General features: G+C 43.3%; 1 protein-coding gene across 9 annotated transcripts in view; it reads left to right on the forward strand.

Moving 5' to 3' along the window:
• TMC7 (transmembrane channel like 7) overlaps positions 1 to 22,383 on the forward strand; it is a 53,865-nt gene that overhangs the window by 25,309 nt on the left and 6,173 nt on the right. For 8 of the 9 annotated variants that reach the window (XR_004967616.1, XR_004967617.1, XR_004967618.1 and 5 more), the window contains 9 exons: positions 5,371 to 5,516; positions 9,137 to 9,284; positions 10,210 to 10,383; positions 11,427 to 11,584; positions 14,199 to 14,316; positions 14,625 to 14,722; positions 16,745 to 16,931; positions 19,720 to 19,850; positions 22,185 to 22,340. Coding sequence is in view for 6 of the 9 variants with exons in the window: in XM_036309841.1 (XP_036165734.1) it covers positions 5,371 to 5,516; positions 9,137 to 9,284; positions 10,210 to 10,383; positions 11,427 to 11,584; positions 14,199 to 14,316; positions 14,625 to 14,722; positions 16,745 to 16,931; positions 19,720 to 19,850; positions 22,185 to 22,340 (1,316 nt within the window). In the remaining 3 variants the exon portion in view is untranslated. The remainder of the gene's footprint in view (positions 1 to 5,370; positions 5,517 to 9,136; positions 9,285 to 10,209; positions 10,384 to 11,426; positions 11,585 to 14,198; positions 14,317 to 14,624; positions 14,723 to 16,744; positions 16,932 to 19,719; positions 19,851 to 22,184; positions 22,341 to 22,383) is intronic. The other variant, XM_036309845.1, reaches the window with a different exon arrangement.

The raw sequence follows: 22,383 nt of genomic DNA on the forward strand, positions 1-22,383 counted from the left end.
CCAGTGGGAGATGTGCAGGAGGCAGCTGATCGATGTTTCTCTCTCATCGATGTTTCTAACTCTCTATCTCTCTCCCTTCCTCTCTGTAAAAAATCAATAAAATATATATTTAAAAAAAAAAATTTAAGTTTAAATTGCCCCTAGAGCTAGAGAGATCCAAGAGTGGTTTGTCTTTGTTGAAAACAGTTAAGCCAAGCTCATTATAAAATCAGACAAATTATTTTCCTGGCCCAGGAACCTTTACCCCGTAATGTTACATAGTTTGGGGGGAGGATTAATGATAACCCTGATATCAACCCCAGGGAAATATAAACAGGTTTCATGCCGTTGGGCAAGTTTTTCCGGCCTGTGTGCCCTGCCTTAGGAGAGTTATTAAGAAGATGGAGGAGAAACTAAGATGGCGGCATAGGTAAACACCGGGAAATTTTTGCCTCCCACAACAATTGAAAATTACCGCAAAGGACAGAGCAGACATCATCTAGAACAACAGGAAGGTTGGCTGAGTGTAAATTCTACAACTAGAAGGAAAGAAAAGCACGCTGAGAGCCAGAGGCGCTGCGGAGGTGAAGTGCAGAGGTATGGCGGCTCGCGCGCGCGCGGAACGGGGTGGCGCCTGAGGACGCGGCTGTCTTTTTGAATCACAAGCTCCCGACTGCTCTGAACTCCGGTTCCGGGAAGTCTCTGGGGACCCAGGACTCATACGGGGAGAAGCTGGTCTGTCCGGCAGCGGGTGAACTTGAAGGCGGCTTTCCCTCAGAGGTGCTTGCAGCAATTAGCAGGTCACTGAGACCCGCAACTCCGGGCGGAGAATCAGCCATAGCTCCTTGATCCGCCCTTTGATTCCCTGAGACCCCGCCCCACCCAGGCTGCGGCAGAGGCTTTTGCATGTGAATGTACCTAACTGCAGCCGAGTCAGGCAGACCCGGAACTTCCAAGAGAAGGCCCAAGGCCCCGCAGCGGCTTGCATTGCTTCACAGCTGAGCCTCTTCGTGGCTCCTGCTGTGTGGCCTCAGGCAGAGGCTGAATTAGCACCTCCTTAGATCCAGGAGCCACTGTACCCAGTGGTCAGAGGGGGACCATCCAGATTGCAACTCCTCAGATCCATAAGGGACACACTCAGGGAGCAGACTCAGTGAGCACCAAAGCCCCACTGAAGCAAGTCTTGCCCCAGAAGGGTGTCTTCAACACAGAAGTTCTCCCACTTTAGACACAGCTGATTCTCACAGCCAATTGGCCTGGAGTTCAATTCCTCCCAGTGATCCTACAACAACCAAGGCACCAAGAGTGCACCAAGAGTGTCCACCCCAGGTAACTGGGGAGGCTGAGCCACTGGGCCCTACAGGACACCTGGCGCGCAGGGCCACTCTATCAACACAGGGAAGCAGCCAAAATGCGGAGACAAAGAAACAGGTCACAAATGGCAGAAATGGAGGAAAGCAAACGACTGGATATAGAGTTCAAGGCCACGTTTATAAGGTTTTTCAAGAATTTTATGGAAACCGCCGATAAATTTAATGAATCCCTCAATAAGTATAGTGAGACCATGGAGGACATGAAAAAGGACCAACTAGAAATTAAGCATACACTGACTGAAATAAAGAATAATTTACAGAGATCCAACAGCAGACAAGAGGATCCCAAGAATCAAGTCAAAGATTTGAAATACAAAGAAACAAAAAATACCCAACCGAAAAAGAAAAAAGAAAAGAGATTCCAAAAATATGAAGATAGTGTAAGGAACCTCTGGGACAACTTCAAGCGTACCAACATCAGAATTATAGGGGTACCAGAAGGAGAGAGAGGGCAAGATATTGAAAACCTTTTTGAAGAAATAATGACAGAAAACTTCCCCTACCTGGTGAAAGAAATGGACTTACAAGTCCAGGAAGCGCAGAGAACCCCAAACAAAAGGAATCCAAAGAGGACCACACCAAGACACATCATAATTAAAATGCCAAGAGCAAAAGATAAAGAGAGAATCTTAAAAGCAGCAAGAGAAAGACAGTCAGTTACCTACAAGGGAGTACCCATACGACTGTCAGCTGATTTCTCAACAGAAACCATGCAGGCCAGAAGAGAGTGGCAAGAAATATTCAAAGTGATGAATAGCAAGAACCTGCAACCAAGATTACTTTATCCAGCAAAGCTATCATTCAGAATAGAAGGTCAGATAAAGAGCTTCACGGATAAGAAAAAGCTAAAGGAGTTCATCACCACCAAACCAGCATTATATGAAATGCTGAAAGGTATTCTTTAAGAAGAGGAAGAAGAAAAAGGAACTCTTACCATTTGCCACAGCATGGATGGAACTGGAGAGCGGATAAAATACCACAGGATCTCACTCATTTGTGGAATATAATGAACAACATAAACTGATGAACAAGGACTGATCCAGAGACAGAGAGGCATTGATTGGACTGTCGGGCCTTGGAGGGAAGGTAGGGGAGGGTGGGGGTAACGGGGAAAGATCAACCAAAGGACTTATATGCAAGCATATAGGCCTAATCAATGGACATGGACAATGGGGGGGTGAGGGCATGAGCGGGGGGGTGGGGGGGTAGAGGGTAACGTGGGGACAAGGACACATATGTAATATCTTAATCAATAAAAAATATATTTTAAAAAAAAGAAGATGGAGTCTTCTGTTTCTACATTTTTTTTTTCTGTTAAAAATTTTACTTACTATAAGAATACATGGTTGTCATAAAGAACAGACTTTATAGAGTAAAGCGTGACAGGACCCCTCCTGTAGGTCACCAAACCTTGAACACCGTAGTTCATAGCCTTCTTGCCTTTTCTCGGGCACTAACAAGGTCTTGCTTACTATTCAGAGTATGGATTTTCCACAGTCTAGCCAGGCCCCTGCCACTGGACATCCAGGTTGCCTCCTTTTTCCTTCTTTATAAACAGTGCCGTGGTGAACACCTCTGTGTTACCTGTACTGCTGCTTTTGTGTATGTCCTCTTCTCACTCCCCTGGAATCTCCTTGCCACCCAACGAGGAAGTTGAGCTGGTCAGTTATTCTTTCCATAAGAAGTCAGGGACTGTTCTGTGCTATAGTTTCAGAGGTCACTTTATTATTACTGTTTTTTTGTTCATATCTTTATTGAGGTGTAATTTACCTATCATACAGTTCACCCATTGAAAGTGTTCAATTCAGTGGTTGTTAGTGTATTCACTGAGTTAGGCAGTCATTGCTACAATAAATTTTAGAATATTTCATCACCTAAAAAAGAAGTTTCATACCCTTTGGCTATCACTTCCCACTCCCTGTTATTAGACCTAAGCCATCGTTAATCTATTTTATTAATGATTTATGTCTCTATGAAATACTTATTTTGGACATTTCATATGAATGGAATCATATGTGGTCTTTTGTCTCTGGTTTCTTTCACATGACATGTTTTTAAGGTTCATCTATGTTGTAGCAGCTATCAGTTTTTCATCCCTTGTTATGGCCAAATAAGATTCCATTGTATGGAAATATCATATTTTGTTTATTCATTCATGATGGACATTTGGGTTGTTTCCACCTTTTGGCTATTATGAATAATGCTGCGATGAACATTCATGTGTGAGTTTTTGTGTGGAGATATGTTTTCACTTCTTTGGGAGAATATACTTAAGAGTGGAATCACTGGGTCAAATGGTAACCCTATCTTTAACTTTTTGAGGAAATGCCAGACTTTTCCAAAGTGGCTGCACCATTTTATATTCTCACCAGCACTTTATGAGTGTTCTGATGTCCAACCCTTGTCAACACTTGCTATTACCTGACTTTTTATATAGCCACCCTGGTTTGTGTGAAGTGTAATGACTTTGTGTTTATTTATTTTTTTATTAAACTTTCAGAGAGAGAAAGGAAGGGAGAGAGAGAAACATCAATTTGTTGTTCCACTTATTTATATTTTTGTTGGTTGATTCTTATATGTACCTTGACCTGGGACCAAAACCGAACCTTTTGGTGAATGGGATGATGCTCCAACCAATTGAGCCACCTAGGCAGGACCTCTCTCCATGTTTTATTGGATTACATATGTTTTTATTGTTGAGTTATAAGAGTTCTTTATATATTCTAGATACAAGTACCTTATCAGATATGTAGTTTACAAGTATTTTTTCCTATTCTCTGAATTGTCTTTTCACTTTCTTGATAGTGTCCTTTGAAACACAAAAGTTTAAATTCTGATAAAAGTCCAATTTATTTTTTTCATTATTGCTCTTCTTTCTTTTGGTGTCATAGCTAAGAATCCATTGCCAAATCCAAGGTCATGAAGATTTAGCCCTCTATTTTTTTAAATATTTTTTATTGATTTAAGAGAGGAAGGGAGAGGGAGAGAGAGATAGAAACATCCATGATGAGAGAATCATTGATCGGCTGCCTCCTGCACACACTCTACTTGGGACTGAGCCCGCAACCCGGGCATGTGTCCTGACCAGGAATTGAACCATGACTTCCTGGTTTCATAGTTCAACGCTCAACCGTGGAGCCACACTGGCTGGGCTAGCCCTCTATTTTTTTCTTGTAAGAGTTTTATAGTTTTGACTCTTCCATTTAGGTCTTTTATCCATTTTAAGTTAGCTTTTTTATATGATTTATATATATTTCCTTGCATGTGTTTATTCAGTTGTCTCAGCATCATTTCTTGACAAGACTGTTCTTTTCCCATATCAAAAACCAATGTACCATAAATGTATAAGCTTAATTTTGAATTCAATTCTTTTTCATTGATTTATATTCTATTCTTATGTTACTACCTCACTGTCTTGATTACTGTTGTTTTTGCAACAAATTTTGAAATTGGAATGTGTGAGTCCTCCAACTTTGTTCTTTTTTTTTTCTTCAATATTGTTTTGGCTATTCTGGATCCCTTTCAATTCTATATGAACTTTAGGATTAGTTTGTAATTTTCTACAAAGAAGCCATCTGGGATTCTGATAGGGATGTGTTGAATTTATAGATCAATTGGGGCGTATTACCATGGATTTCCTGATCCATAAACATGGGATGTTTTTCCATTAATTTAGATCTTCTTTAATTTTTAAACAATGTTTTATAGCTTTAAGAATATACATTTCCAGTGTTAAATCTATTCTTAAGTTTTTTGTTTTTTTGCTATTACTGCACATGGAATTGTTGTTGTTTTTTTTAATTTCATATTTGGATCCCAGACCTGTGTATTTTTAATGCTCAGGTTTTATCCATGCTCTATTCCCCAAACATTAAGCAGCCCTGATATCCCTGGGATGGTTTCAGAATCTGGGAATTCAGGGATGAGAAATGACACTGGAATGTGAGTTCTTGAGATAGAGACTGGTTTCTTGCAGTGAACTTACTAGCCTGACCTCATGCATGTGTCTTTGTTTTAGGGTTTCTTGGAAGAGACCTGCCTCTTTTATGGACATTACACCATTGACGGGGTGAAATTTCAGAATTTCACCTATGATTTGCCTCTGGCTTATTTGTTAAGCACAATTGCCTACCTGGCCCTGAGCCTTCTTTGGATAGTGAAAAGGTAAAGTTTACCTTATCATTGTGTTCTCTTTGAATGATTCTGATGGCTGGAGTTTATTGGAGGCCACGGACTCTGAGAGGCATTGCCCAGAGGATGAGCAGAGTCCAGGGGTGGGCTTTGCGGGGGAAAGATTTATATGTTCTGGAGACTGGGGATGTGAAGGCAGTGGAGGAGGATTTGAGAGCTGGAGGAGCAGCCTGCAGATCGTCACTCAGTCATTATTGCACACATGTGCCAGTGCCATGTCCCCAACCTTATCTTCAATCTGGTGTGTATATTAACCACGTCTCTCACAGATTTCAAATGGCAGAAACCCACGTCTGACTAACTGGGGCAAAGGACAGCTGAGTGGCCCAGAGAACCAAGGAAGGGAGGAAAGTAATTACAGGAGGGACAAGGATACAGGTGTGACTTCGAACTATTCCAAAGCAAGAGCGCCTTTATCTCTGATTCTCCTGGTGGCAGTTCCCTTATGTGGCCTCTCTGGGTCACGGGTTCAGAAATCCTTTAAAGAGATTTGTTGGCTCTGCTTCATTCAGGTACCCAACCCTGACCCTTCAGCCGTGGCCAGTGGATTAGGATCACAGGAGAACCTGGCATTTCCCCAGTAGGCACATGGTTTAGTATCAATTTACAGGAAAAGAAAAGTGAGGAATATTAATTACTCTATTAATGAATAACTTCCCCCAAAAGTACAATGGCCCAAACACAATAGACGTTGTATACCTTTCTTACATAAAGTTCTGAGTGGGACACAGGTTAGTGTGGTAGACATCTTCTTAGTCACTGTGGGACTCAAGTGGGCCAAAGTTCAGCCATTGTCAGCATTGACGTTACCGTTGAGAGCTGGAAGGGAGAACAACCATGGAGGAGTATCCCGTGGGAGGTGTTTATGGGCTAGGCCTGAAGTGATACCCATCACTCACTTTCCATTGACTATAGCTGCAAGGGAGGCTAGGAAATGTTATCCCTGGCTGGCAGCCACTTCCCAGCACTGACACTATACTGTGGAAGGGAAACCACAAATTTCTGATGGACAGCTTTCTGTCTCTGCCCCAAGGGGTTGCTTGGCAGACAGGATCATGATGGGCACCTCTCTTACCCACTTCATTGTCCATGTGAGAGTGTGAACAGTGCTACAAGCCAGGGGGTTGTGAAGCTCCTTATCACAGGCGTAGAAGAGACCAAGATGCTGGGACCGAGTTTCCCTCCATGGAGCCTCAGGTTCACCACCACACCAGCCCCAGAGCCCAGCTGGGCACTCATAACCTGAGGCAGAAGCTATGAGATGAAAATTGCCTGGTGTGTGTCCATTCCCTAACCCAAATGGGCAGTGTATGGACAAGAAGGAGCAGTGGCTCATTTGGAGGGACAGAGAGATTCTTATAAAGAAATGTTGGTTGACTCTGGTTCTGGCTTTGCTGCTTGGCAATGGTGGCAGGGCAGATCAAGTTTTACAGACCTACAGTTTAGACGATTTGGAGGAGTCCTCTTTAAGACAAAGGATATGAAAATATCTTTTTTGAAGTATCTATATATATATAAAAGGTTAATATGCAAAGTATCCCCTCGGGAGTTTGACTAGGAGACCGGAAGTTCGATTGCTTGCTATGACGTGCACTGACCATCAGGGAGTGGCATGGAACGAAGGAAGGCCCCGGCTGGCAGCCGGAAGGCCCCGATCAGCTCTGATCATCAGCCAGGCCTAGGGACCCTACCCGTGCATGAATTTTGTGCACCGGGCCTCTAGTAAAATAAAAAAAGAAACAGGACCAGATGAACACATTGCTAGAGGTGCTTCCAGGGCCTTGGAAGGGGCCCTGAAAAAGAAGTAAGTTTATTAGCCAAATAGTGACTCCATCTCCAGATTTTGCTCAAGCTCCTCATGTCTGGGTCTTGATTGCTCCCTGGGGCAGCCTGGAGGGAGGGCTGGGTGTGCTGTAATGGGGAGAGGCCCACCCCTGGAGGAAGAAGTGGTAGGGTGGCAAAGAGTGTGGACTTTGGGGTTCAGAGACTGAGGTTCGAAGGTCACTTCACCTCTTTAAACTCATTTTCTTCCTCTGTGAAACGTAGACACCTGGTTGTTGGGAGGATTCGCAGAAACAAGGCATGTAAAGATCCTAATTTAATAAATGTGGGCCTGACACATTTATTAAATTAAAATCATCATCAAATTGGCCCCATTTCTGCCACTAACTGATTCTAGGGCAGCAGTTCTCAACCTGTGGGTCGCGACCCCTTTGGCGGTCGAACGACCCTTTCACAGGGGTCGCCTAAGACCATCCTGCATATCAGGTATTTACATTACGATTCATAACAGTAGCAACATTACAGTTATGAAGTAGCCACGAAAATAATTTTATGGTTGGGTCACAACATGAGGAACTGTATTTAAAAGGCCAGAAGGTTGAGAACCACTGTTCTAGGGAAATAGTTTTCTCTCCTCCAGACCTTGGCTTTCTCATCTGTCAAATGTAGGTTTGGGTTAAATCAGATTTTCACCTGCGGTGGTACCTCAGCATCACCATGGAGTTTTATAAAACAACACATTTCTGAACCCTCCCACCCTGAGAGCTCCTGATGGAAAATACCAGGGTGTGACCCCACCTGGGAGTCTGCATTTTGGAAAAACACCCGGATGGTTCTGATTAACATCCTTTGCTATGAACTTAGGCAGAATGACTGAGCTTTATAATTCATTTCACTTTTTATTGTCTTCACAACTCACTGGCAAATCCTAAAAACACCCCGTTTCATCTACAGTGTGTGACATTTCATACATCTGTGTCATCAAGTGTTTTTTCCCCCCATGAAAGCATTTGAATGAATAACAGTTACGAAGCATGCAAGAATTGCACCTGATTGGAACAGGTGCTGACTAAATATTGGATTCATTTACTATTTAAAATAATCTATTCATTCATTTATCCATCAGTTGGATAGTGGCCACATTAAGGTCCAGGCATTTTGGATATCAAGGTGGCGAGGCAGCCAGGGTATCTGCCCTCAAGGAATTTAAAATTTAATCAGGGTCAGGGACTAGAAGCAGTAAACAGATAAGTAAGATAATTGCAGAGTAGGTTCATTGCTGTGAAGGAAATGAAAGAGACTAATTTAAAGTGGGAGTCACAACTTTAGATGGTGTGGTGGGGAATCCAGGGAGGGGTTATTTGAGCTGAATCCTAAAAGATGGGAAGGAGGCAGCCATAGGGAGTGACAGGGGGAAAACTGTCCCAGAAGAGGGTAGCAGGGACTGCAAGTGCAAAGGCCCTGGGGCAGGAGCAGAGGTGTGTGTTTATGAAAAGGAAAAAAGCCGGTGTGGTATCAACAGAGTGGCCATATGGGAAGAAAGATGGTATCGTGCAGGATCATATAGGCTGTGTTAGAATTTGGATTTTATTCCAACTGTGAGAAGAGCTGTCATGTGGATGACAGGAAGTTATTTTCATCCAGCAGATGCCTGGTTCGCTGCCACATATATTTAGGATGGTCCAGAACGTGACTGTGTCAAAATGGGTGGGAAATGCCTCCACGTGTAACTGCTTTAGTCTAGACAAAGTCAATCCATGGGCTTGTATCTTGTTGTTCTCATAAGAAGCATAATCGTGTTTTGGGGTCAGGTCGGTGGAAGGGTTCAAAGTCAACCTGATCCGGAGTGAGGAGCACTTCCAGAGTTACTGCAACAAGATCTTTGCTGGCTGGGACTTCTGCATCACCAACCAAAGCATGGCGGACCTCAAGCACAGCAGCCTGCGGTACGAGCTCCGAGTGAGTGCTGCTGGGCTTTCTCTCGGTGGCTGCTTTGTCAGCAAGGTGGTGCCTTGGGAGGCGGTTTGCGGCTTGCAGAGGAGCTAGGTGGGGCCCAGGCTTCTCCAGTACTTAGCAAGCACTTTGTAATTTTCAAGAGCTTTTAGCAGAGAACAGCTTCCTGGGGTTGATCTCCTTCTACCCTTGTCCCTCCTCGAATTGAGCTTGTAAACTAGGGCTGGGAAGGGAAGTGGGGACTGGACAGTGAGTGGAAGGAAGTGGTACCTTTCCTCCTCCCCTTGCCACCCTGTTATCTCGTGAGAACCCGTCATAAACATCACTTATACCAGGAAAAATAGGACAAAAGACGGAATGCTACGATGATAAGGTAGAGTGGAGTGAATATGAAAAAGTAGGAGAATTTCTCAATAAGGAGAGAAGGAGTAATAAATAGCATTGTGATCAAATCTACCTCCCTCCTCAAACAGAGAAGGAAACAATTGTATCAAAGTTTAATAAAGTAAGATGAAAGAAATAAAATCACATGTGTTATTTGTTATACTAAATATAAACAGACTGAATTTTATTAAAAGCAGAGACCAGGTTGAGTTAAAAAAAAAAAAAACCCAACAAACAAACATGCCCACCTTACATATTGTTTCAAGAAATAATGCGTATAACATATAAGTAATATCATGAATAGGTTAATAGTTCTGTTTTCCCAGTTATTGCAGTCTTAATTGCTATCTTAAATAGAAGGTTCTACCTTGACTTTGGCCTTTAAACACAAAAACTAGTTGGGCTTTATCTGGGAAGGTATCCTGGGAAAGATGAATATTTAAGGAAAGTCTTAGAGAGGGATAGGGTCTGAAGATACAACCAGAGGTTCCACCCCTGAGTGTCCCTTCACCCCCATGCTCACAAATGAGTCTTCTTTGCTCCTCAGGCAGATCTGGAGGAAGAACGAATACGGCAGAAAATAGCAGAAAGGACCTCTGAAGAAACGATACGGATTTACTCTTTGAGGCTGTTTTTGAACTGTATTGTTCTGGCTGTTTTAGCGGCATGCTTTTATGCAATCTATAGAGCAACTATATTCTCACAAGAACACATGAAAAAAGTAAGGACTCCTTGAAAGTTAACTTTTACACTGGTTGGGACATTAAGCTAAGTGCTTTGTAAACCTATGAGGCAGACACCACCATCATTTGTTTTCCATGTCAGTCATCTGGCTGATATGACAGAGAACCAGAAATCAGAGGTGACCAATTTCCACTTCTAATAGAAAGAAAAAACATCCAAGATAGCATATTTGTGGCACTACTCTCCCTGGGACTCACAATATTTAAATCCAGCTGGATTGCCTGATTTAACCCCCAACTCCTCTACTTATTAGTAGGGGCCTCAGTTTACCTAAAATAACAGTGGTTTTAAAAACTCAATTTGGTCTAGTGACTCTGCTTCATAAAATCAATCATCAGGGGCCCAGATGCTTTCCAGCCTGTGGCTCGGCCACCCTTAGAGTGTGGCCCTCTTCTGTATGGTACTTGATAGCTTACCAGATAGCCAATGGGAAGGAGATGAGAAGGGCACACCCCTTCCCTTTTAAGGTCGTGACCTGAGGTTGCACTTAAAAGTTCCACTTACATCCTTTTGGTCAGGTAGCTGTACCTAGCTACAAGGGAGGCTGGGAAATGTAGTTTTATCCTGGATAGGCCTATACTGTATGTGGCTAAATAGTCTATTATAATTAAAGAAGGAAAGAATGGCTATTATAAGTAATTATTACAACCTTGAAAATACATTGCCCATTGATACAGAAATATGGATTGTTTTTCTTACATCTCACCCAAACAAATCCAGTAGAGCTCATTTTTCTTCTAGTATGTGCTAGATCATGTTTCCTGTATTTGAACACCCAAGGAAGGAGGATGGCTTATGTTTAAAGGCCTTGTTGAATGACATGTATGTTTTATTTTGTTTGCTAATGAACATGTATAGTTGAGGTTTCCCCCCAGTTTTATTGAAGTATAATCGACATACAACACTGTGTAAGTTGAAAGTGTACGGCCTAATACACGTAAGTTGAGTTCTTTTAAGATCAATTCATCTGTGATGCAACTTTCCGTATTATTCTCCTGACCAGTTTTGTTATCTTCATAGGAAATCGACAAGATGATTTTTGGAGAGAACCTCTTGATATTGTACCTGCCTTCTATTGTGATCACTCTGGCCAATTTTATCACCCCAGTGATCTTCGCCAGGATCATCCACTATGAGGATTATTCCCCAGGCTTTGAGATCAGGCTGACAATCCTTAGGTAATGTCTAGACATGCCACTCAGATCACCACTTGCCCCATCCGTTGCCTCTGGCAGACATTGCTAATCAATGGTGGCACATTTTCCTGCTAAGCCAAGAATCCTCTTCAATGTTCAGACAGCTCCCAGGAATGAATCAGAGTTTGCACAGTCAGTGAAATCTCTTTGACTTAAGAGTCTACTCATCAGTGTTATATTTTTGGTTCATGTTTTGGCGCATCGTCATCTGAGGGCTTAGGGTGGGGCCCTACGAGGAGATGTTGCTCTGAAGATGTTAGAAATGCCGAGAGGGGTAAGGAAGTGAGAGAGAAGGAAAGGCAGCTGATAAATGGTGTGTTACTGGGCAAGTTACTGCTGTTGATTACTGGGGCTCAGTTCTCCAACCAAACCAGATACTCTGCCTCTACTGCCTAAGGGTGGCTGGCTCCCAGAGGCATTAACTCCCCACATTCCACCCCTATCTCCAGGGGTGGGCCTTAGGTAGAGACTTACAAGTCCTTGCAGGAGGAACTTGAAGCATTTGTTGGAATAGTGAGCGCTGAGAAAATGTGGCCAGGTCACCCACAGTGTGTGCTACCATTGAGTTTCTGTAAGTTGTTGTAATACCTCTTCTCACTTTAAATAAATATTCAGTCTCATTTTTAAAATAATGACAGGTATGAAGCAGGGCGCAGGAAGTTAACACAAATGAGTTAGAGAGGACCAGGTGGGGACCATGTGATGTGAGCATTTTTTGCTGCTTCTCAAATGCCTCATTACATTTGCATCTTTTTTTTTTTACCTCACCCAAGAATATGTTTTTATTGATTTGAGAGAGAGAGAGAGAGAGAGAGAGAGAGAGAGAGAGAGAGAGAGAGAGAGAAAGGTGAAAGGAAAACATTGATCAGCTGCCTCCCATACATAGGGATTGAACCCGAAATCTAGGTATGTGCCCTGACTGGGAATCAAACCCACAAACTTTTGGTGTACAGGATGATGCTCCAACCAACTGAGCCACCCAACCAGGACCATTTGCATATTTTTAAAAAATATTCTTATTTTGGAAAATTTTAAACAGAATGAATGGTATAATGAACCCCCCATGCACCTGTCACTTAGTTTCCATTATCAACATATTGTCAGTCTTGTTTCATCCCCCCTGCCCCCCAGATCTCAGGCGACATGCCATTTCACCTGTAAACACCTCAGTATATCTTTTAAGTGACAAGGATTTAAAAATATGTATATAACCATCATGACCCCTAATAAAACTGTCAGTTCCCTGATGGAATTGCAGACGGCTTTGTATGATTGGTTTGTTCAAACCGGGGCGTAGGGTGGGGCCCTGGTTTGAACAACAAGGTGATTACCAAAGGGAAAGGAAGGTGGGGGAGGTAGGAGAGGGCATGGGGGAGATAAGTGGTGATGGAAGGGGACTTGACTTGGGGTGGTGAACACACACTATAATATACAGATGATATATTATAGAATTGTATGCTCCTTCTATTCTTTAAAGAATTCTCCTTCCCCTTGTGCTATACTATTGATTTATGGGGGAAACTGGTGCATTTGTCCTGTAGAATGCCCTGTAGGCAGCATTTAGTTCATTGTTTTTTCATGGTGAGTTTGTTTTTCTGTACCATAGTCATGGTAAACTACTGGGTAGGTTCAAACTCTTCATTATATTCTGCTTCAGTTTTTCGTTATGGGAACTCCTCAGTGACTCTGGGTTCTCATCTCACCACCAGGCATGTAGGGTCAGGCGGCACGCTGCCCACTGGGAAGAGTGAGCCAATGGTGTGGACTTGCTTTTTTCTACCGCCCACTTTTTAATGGCATAAAAAAAATTACAAACCACGTAATAGAAAGCATCTTTAAAAAAAACAATAGTACTCTCTGCCCTCCTTTATTGAATCCAGCTTCCCCAGGCAGCCCTCATCTGCTCATGCCAACATCCACATTAAAAAAAAAAAGTAGATTCGTATCTGTATGAAACTCTGCAATATGCTTTATTCATTTTTCAATATATCAGACATCTCTCAAAGCTGATGCTTATAAGATTCAATTAGTATTTTCTTTTTTTCCCCCCAGAAATGTACAGTGTTCTATAATATGGCTAAAACATCATAGATTCAGGAGGTCTCAGTTTTCTTATCTTTTTTTCCTGCCATTTAAAAAATTGTTGTATTATATTAGCATAAAATCTTCCATTTCTAAAACATGTTTTTATTTCAGAGAGGAAGGGAGAGGTAGAGATAGAAACATCGATGGGAGAGAATCACTGATGGGCTGCTTCCTGCACACCCCCTACTGGGGATCGAGCCCACAACCTGGGCATGTGCTCTGACCAGGAATCCAACCGCGACCTGGTTCATGGGTCAGCGCTCAACCACTTAGCCACACCGGTTGGGCAAAATTTGCCATTTTTAAGTGTACAACTCAGTGGCATTAAGTGTTGAGCCACCATCACCACTACCCGTTTCCAAAACTTGCTCATCACCCCAAATGGAAACTCTACCCATTTGTGAGTTTGCTTCTAAGAAAGGCAGCTTCTCTGCCCCCTAAGCCCTCGTTCAAGGGCCCAGCCTGCCCCAGGGCCTCCTCTTCCCTTCCGTCTCTTCCTCTCTTCCTGCAGGTGTGTCTTCATGCGGCTGGCGACCATCTGTGTGCTGGTGTTCACCCTGGGCTCCAAGATTACATCCTGTGATAACTACTCGTGTGAGCTCTGTGGCTACAACCAGAAACTCTACCTGGTGAGGCGGGCGGGGGGGGGGGGGGGGGCGAGGGGAATGGGCGCATCCCGCTGAGTGGGTCATTTTGGAGAAACAGCCTCAAGGTTGAGAGAAGAATCTGGAGGTCATGGGCTTGAATTCCAGTTGATCCGCTTTCTCACTTCTAAGGGCTTGAAAACCAGTTTGTGCCGGAGCTCAGAGGAGCACCAGCTGACAGGCTCCAGAGGCAACAGGATCGGAGACGAGGATGGGCATTGGGAGGAGTCTGAGAACGTGGCTTTCTCTGCCCTGAGTCGGGTCTCATGGTCTCTCCCTGTCTTTGGTTTTAGTGCTGGGAGACCCAAGTTGGGCAGGAAATGTACAAGCTGATGATATTCGATTTCATCATCATCTTGGCTGTGACCCTTTTTGTGGATTTTCCCAGAAAGTAAGTGTGAGGGGTTCCCCCCGCCTTTACTACCCCACTCCTCCCACCCCTGCCCCTACTGGAGGATCCTCTCATAGCTGCCCTCCATAAAGCGCTGGGTGAGCTCACAGTCCCGGGAAACCACTGACAGCCATCCCGTGGCTTTCACACAGCTCCAGGCCATCAACCCCATAGTCCATTAGGTTCCCCAAAAAGGCAGTGTGAGGAGTGGAAATGTCTGTTTTTCATGAGGTTTCCATGGGGATGACTTCCTGCCATTAGCACAGCCACAGCCCTGTCAGGGAAGACCCTCCAGGTCTCAGTGGACACCCCACTTCCTGATCTGGGTTCAAACCCCAGCACTGCCACTTGCTAGTCGTGTGACCTTGGGCAGGCAATTTAAGGAAGGTCTGGGCGTATTTTCCCACCTGTGAAATGAGACAGTAGCAGTGCCCACCTCACAGCACCACTGTGAGGGTTAAATGAGAAAATGCAGAGAAAAGTACTAAGAACACTCCATGCTTCGAAACTCAGCAAAACATTAACTATCACCATTATGATTATCAGTACTATTCTGTGAGCATGTCAGAAGTCCAGTAAGCCCTTAAAATAAACATTAAAAAAGACACTGTCCTTGTGCGGTGGTATGGCTCAGTGGTTGAGTGTCTACCCATGCACCAAGAAGTCATCTGTCCGATTCCTGGCCAGGGCACATGCACTGGTTGTGGGCTCAGTCTCTAGCAGGGGGTGTGCATGAGGCAGCCGATCAATGTTAATGTTTCTCTCAACGGTGTTTCTATCTCTCCCTCTCCCTTCCTCTCTCTCTCAAAATCAATAAGAACATATTTTAAAAAGTTACAAAAAAGAAACTGCCCTTTAAAAATTATACAGCCCAGCCTTAATGGCTCATTAGTTGAGCATTGACCTATGAACTAAGAGGTCATGGTTCAATTCCCCATCAGAGCACATGCCCGAGTTGCAGGCTTGGTCGCCGGTGGGGGACATGCAGGAGGCAGCCAATCAATGATTTTCTCTCATCATTGATGTTTCTGTCTCTCTCTCTCCCCCTCTCCCTTCCTCTCTGAAATCAATAAAGATATATTTTTTAAATAAACATTATGCAAATATGCCATGAATATGTGCTTCTTAAAATTTTGTAAATATTGAGAATTTAAATAAGTACAGGAGTCTGAAGAATAGTGAGAGTTCTTGTTTGTTACCATACCTCTAACTCCCCAAACCCCTCCCACTCCTCAGAGATGGCCATTGTTAATATTTGGGGGCAGATCCAGCAGTCCTTAACAGTAAAAAGTCATTTGCATAAATACATGTGTACATAGACACACAGCCTTGCTATATAGACGTGTTCATTTCCCCCCTTACGTGGGATCACGGTGCATTGATTGGTTTGCAGCTTGCTTTTTTTCCTCCCACACAAACAAAACATCTTGAATTTTCCATGGGAGGACACATGGATTTTCCTCACCTAAGGACTGTATAATACACCACTGTATCCATGGCTTATAATTTGTCAACCCAGGTCCTAATTGTGGGCATTTAGGTATTTTTGCTAATACATGGCAATGCTATAGTGAACAATGGTGTGTGTTTATCTCAGACCCCTGGCCTGAGGGTGTCAGTAGGAAGCTTTAGGACTTCAGCATGCTTAGTGGTAGGGTCTTCATAAGCTATTTTCTGTGTGGATGCACATGACTTTGTGGGCTGAGTGGCAGGCCAGAGCACAGATACTGCCCATGTTGTTTATCGTCACCTCAACCCTGTGAACTAAATTGTGTCATAAACCCCCCATATTCCAGATGAGAAAAACGAGCCTTCTCTAAATTTATTCGGCTGCTCAGTTGTAGATCTGAGACTCAGACCCTGGTTTTATGATTCCAGAATTCACTATCTTTTGCATCTTCTAGCCTTGTGACTAACCAGTTTCCAGATCTGTGTGGAAATGGCCCTAATTTTGTGGACGTGGTTCTGTGGCTTTGGCGGATGCTGGTGGTGCAAGTGAGAAATTGTCCCATTTGTCTCCAGGCTCCTGGTGACGTACTGTTCCTCTTGGAAGCTGATGCAGTGCTGGGGGCAGCAGGAATTTGCCATTCCTGATAATGTCCTGGGGATCGTGTATGGGCAAACCATTTGCTGGATCGGAGCCTTTTTCTCACCCCTTCTCCCTGCCATTGCAACCGTGAAATTCATCATCATCTTCTACGTGAAAGAGGTAAGGAGAGGTGGGGATGACAGGCTGATACCCGGCACCATTCTTGACCTTGCACGGCATTCGGTACCCGTGTTTGGAGCTCACCCACATTCTGTCAGATACCTCAAAATTACATCCCTTATTTGATATATACTTCTGTTCTGGAAAAAAGATGTTCACATTTTATAATTTTGAGAGTTCTGTTAAGTGTTGTCTTGCTCCTGTAATTTAAATGTCATTTTATGTGTCACTGTCTAGGAGCTGAGTTGCAATTATTGACCAGTTGACAGTGGGACATTTTGGTCGTATTTAATGCAGTGATTATTAATTTAAACTTTGTAATTTTCTGTTTGGATTTTGGAGCCTGTGAATTTATGTTCTGGTCTCAATTATTTGTGTAGGTTCTCAAAGAGCTGGCAGGCCCTAGGCATTGTGTCTGAAATAAGTGCTTAATGGGTGAAGTGGCCTGCAGATGACTAACCTACCTGGGCTTATTAACCAAACTTCTTTTTCTTGTTATAGAGGCAGTATAAGCTCAATATTAAACATTTAAACAGTAGAGATATGTATGCAGTAACGTTCATCCCTTCTTCCAGAGGTATCCTTTGTTAACAAGCCCAACATTCATCTATTACCTCTAATACCAAGGCCTGAGGATTCAGAAATGGGAATAATAATAGTATTAATAATAATAGCAGATGATTGTAATGCCATGTGCCCCTACTCTGATGAACACTTAGGAAGCTGAAGTTCAGAGAGGTTAAGTAACTGGTTTAGGGTCACACAGCTTATAAGTGACTCCTCAGATTTGAATCTGGATTTATCTCGCTCCAGAGCCACTTAACCTGGTGAGCAGGATCTTGAAATTGGGCCAAACTTTCTTCCTGGATGGTTTGGCCTTTGAAGAATGTTCTGATGCTTTCATTTGGAAACTTCGTTTGGCTGAAGTCACCAAAGAAGAAATAGAGGAGAAAAAGCTCATAGGAACTTTTTCCCTTTCCCGAAAATATCGGTTGGCCAGTGACTTCCCAGCCTGCAGCACAGTAAAGACAGCGTGGGAAGGCCTGGGTCAGGGGCACTGGGCTGTTCTGACACTCACTCCAGGCCTGACTGACCGGCTGCCCCCAGACAGAACACCAAGTGTCCTTGGAACTCAGTGTCCTCTGCTCACAGGATGTTCTGGCTACTGCTGAAATCAGAAGAGCTTGATGCCTACTCCCAATAATTGCATTTAAAATAATAAGGAGAAATATTATGCCTGTTATTATACCTCTCTCCTCCTCCCCATTTAAAATAAGTATTTTAAACTATAGGGAAAATTGCCCTGGCCAGTTTTGCTCAGTGGTTACGTCGGCCTGTGGACCAAATTCCCTGCCCTATTGGGGGTGCAAGTGGGAGGCAGTCAATCGATGTATTGCTCTCACATTGATGTTTCCCTCTCTCTCTCTCTCTCTCTCTCTCTCTCTCTCTCTCTCTCTCTCCTCCTCACCCTTCCTTCCACTCTCTCTAAAAAAAATCAATGGAAAAAAAATATCTCGTGTGAGGATTAAAAAATAAAATATAGGAAAAATAAATATGCTTATAAGAATTCAAGTAAAATATATCTTAATTTTTTATGGAGTATTGTAGATCAATTTATTTTATTTATTGGTAAGATGGAGAGAGAGAGAGAGAGAGAGAGAGAGAGAGAGAGAGAGAGAGAGAGAATGAGAGAGACACTTGTTGTTCCACTTATTTATGGATTCATTGGTTGATTCTTGTATGTGCCCTGACTGGGGATCAAATCTGACAATGCTCTCACCAACTAAACTACCTGGCCAGGGTTGTAGGTCCATTTAATACATATTTAAACCCCTATCTATAATAATAAAAGTGTAATATGCTAATTAGACCAGACAGCTGAACGACCTTCCAGACGTCATTCCGGACGTCCTTCCTGATGAAGCCATGGCGGCAGGGTTGAGGCAGAGGCGGTTAGGGGCGATCAGGCAGGCAGGCAGAGTGGTTATGGGAAATCAGATAGGCAGGCAGGGGAGCGGTTAGGAGCCAGCGGTCCTGGATTGCAAGAGGGTGCAGGCGGGCTGAGGGACCCGCTCCCCTGCCTCCTGTGCATGAATTTCATGCACCGGGCCTCTAGTAAAGAATACTTAAAAAAAACAACCTTAAATGAGGTCATACAGGACAGAGCGCTGAAATCTACCCTTTTCATTTCCCAGCACCACGTAGGAGGTAAAGCTCGCTTTCTCCTCCTTTCTAGGGGCTGCATGGTATTCCGTTGTGTGGGTGTAACTTTTTTAAAACACACACATATTTTTATTGATTACAGAGAGGAAGGGAGAGGGGAGAGAGATAGAAACATCAATGATGAGAGGGAATCATTGATCGGCTGCCTCGTACACACCCCCTACTGGGGATTGAGCCCGCAAGCATGGCATGTGCCCTTGAATGGAATCAAACCTGAGACCCTTCAGTCCACAGGCTGATGCTCTAGCCACTGAGCCAAACCAGCTAGGGCTGGATGTAACTTTTTAACCTTTAAGGACTACCCCCACCCCCTTGATAGCTATTTCGGTTGCTCCAGTTTAGTTATTCCTTGATAACAACAACTATAGCAGTAAACATCCACATACATGTATTTTGGCCCAATGTTGGGGTCAGGATTAAACATTTTTCATTTTGATCTAGATTGCTTACTGCCCTGTAGAAAGATTAGACCAATTTACATTCCCACTGCAATGCTTGACTTTGCTCATTTATCCTCAAGGAAGCTGTACTCTTAACGTTTCCTCTCTTTTTTCTCTCCCCTTAGATGAGCCTTCTTCATACCTGCAGACCCTCCCCAAGGCAGTTCAGAGCATCCAATTCTAATTTCTTCTTCCTGCTGGTGTTGTTGATCGGCCTGTGCTTGGCAGTAATACCGCTGACAATCAGCATGGCACAGTGAGTACCACTTGGTTTTCTAACATATTTCCCTGCTTCCTGACACGATCCCCTTTTGTTAAAGGGTCCCTAGTGTTTTCTATGGGCTTTGCTCACAGGGCGCCACCCGCAGAGCTCCGGTCAGGAAGCTGCTCCTGGCTCAGCCAGGCCGGTCCTTGCTCTGGACGCTCCCTCTGGTGGCTGGATCCTCTGGGTCCACTTCCAGAACTTGGGCTTGCTGGGTGGCCATTACTTTTGAGAGTGCCAGGTGGGTCTGTCCTATCTGTTCCCTTTTCCTGAGACTTCTCTGCTAGTCCCCATTTGGATTGTGTCTGATTATAAAAAGAAGCAGGAAGTCACCCATATTCCTGCCACTTTAGTGGAGGGTTTGCACTTAGCAAACATTTACTTAACACCTTCTATGTGCCAAGCACTGTTCTAGATGCTAGGGATATAAAGACATTTAACACATAACATATGAATGTAGAGTCTGATTTGGAATTTGGAAAGAGCAGAGATGCTCAGCTCAGGACTGAGGAGCAGAAGTTGAGGTTTCAAGCCCCAGTCATGCCACTCCCTCGGTGGGTAAACACTTATACCAGAGGCCAGCAAACTTTTTCTGTAAAGGTAAGAGAGTAAATAATTTAGGCTCTAAGGGCCAAATGGTGTTCATAAGCCACCATAGACAATATAAAAACTAATGAACATGACTGTGTTCCAATAAAACTTTACTTATAAAAAACAGGTGGGGGGGTCAAGTTTGGTCCATGGGCTCTAGCTTGCTGACTTACACTCTCATAGGATTTAATTTCTTTATCTTTAAGTTAAAATCCTTCAATTTGGAATCTGTCTCTCATACTTTATTTTTTAATTAACCTAAACATATATTTCATTGTTATAGTAATATATATTATACATAAAATTTTCAAGTAGTACAGAAGGGTGAAAATTAAAGAGGAAAAATACTCTTTATCTTCACCTCATAATCCCACTCTTAGGTAACCACTGTTAACTTTTTGTGAGTACTTCTAGAAATTCATAAGCAATATATTTCTTTTAAAATATTACCTATGGAATAATGCTATAATCCTGTTTGGCAGCTTATTTTTCCCCCTTAATTTTATATTGTGTCATTGTCCATGCCAGTACATATAGAATTCTCATTCTTTTAAAATAGTTTTTAACTTTAATTTTTAAAATAGAATACATATATTACATGGCACATAATCCATATTTATATATTTATTTCTCCCTTCCTCTCTCTCTCTAATCAATCAATAAATTAAAAAAAAAATTGTTAATCCATTTCCTTAGACAACACTTAGGTGGTTTTAAGGAATTTATTTTTACCCGTAATAAATAGGGCTGCAATGGAAAACTTTCTACACAGAACTTTGTGATGTGAATGTAGGCAGTTCTTTGCAGAGCTTAATTTTTTTCCAACATAGTTTTACTTTTTCCCTACTTTGTACTTTGAACAATTTCAAACCTATGGAAAAGTTGAAGAATAGCCACAATGAAAACTCATATACCCTTCAACTGGATGCCCCAATTATTGACATTTTGCTACAGTTGTTTCCTCTCTCTCTATGCATACCTTTTTGTGTGTGTGATGAATCACTTGAAATTAAGTTGTAGGCACCATGAGTTTATCCCTAAGTACTTGAGGATGCAGCTCCTAAAAATAAGGCCATTCTCCTTCCTGTGCATCCACAATAACATGTCACACATAAGAAAATTAATACCAACATCACAGTCCTGCCATTTTCAAATTTCTCCAATTGTCCCCAAATAGCCTTTCGTAGCTTTGTTTTAGAACTAGAGGCCTGGTGCACAAATTTGTGCACTGGAGGGGTCTAGCCGGCCCACCCAGTGGGAGCCATCGGGGGTGGGCTGGCTGGGGCGAGGGACCGTGGGTGTTCCAGTCGTTCCGCTGTTTGGTCAATTTGCATATTACCCTTTTATTATATAGGATGAGGATCTTTCAAGCTTTACCCATTGCTCTCGGGTATGTGTTTTTAGTCTTTTTTTAACCTTTGCTTTTTTGAAGAGTCCAGGCCAGTTTCCTCACCTCTAAGAGCCTGGAGAATGGAATCCCCACATTGTGCATTTGTCAGATTATTTCCTCATGGTGTCATGTAACTTGTTCTGTTCTGAATTTCCTGTAAATTGGAAGTCAGGTCTAGTGATTTGATGAAATTTCAGGGTAAGCATTTTTGACCAGAATATTCCAGAAGGCCATGAGGTCAGGCAGTTGCTCGAAGGTTGCTGTTAACAAAACCTGGTAGGTGTGTAAAGGGGGAACGCTCAGCCTGGGAGCGCGCCTCACCTGAGCTCTGTGCTCTGTGTCTGCAGCATCCCTTCCTCGAAAGCCTGTGGGCCCTTCACCAACTCCAACACCACCTGGGAGGTGGTCCCCAAGACGGTGAGCACCTTCCCCAGCTCGCTGCAGTCCCTGGTCCACGGCATCACGTCGGAAGCCTTTGCAGTGCCTTTCTTCATGATCATCTGGTGAGTGAGAACCACCTGGACCCCGTGAGTAACTCCCAGGGAA

The sequence above is a fragment of the Myotis myotis genome, unplaced genomic scaffold, assembly GCF_014108235.1.
Source record: "Myotis myotis isolate mMyoMyo1 unplaced genomic scaffold, mMyoMyo1.p scaffold_m19_p_5, whole genome shotgun sequence".
NCBI lineage: Eukaryota > Metazoa > Chordata > Mammalia > Chiroptera > Vespertilionidae > Myotis > Myotis myotis.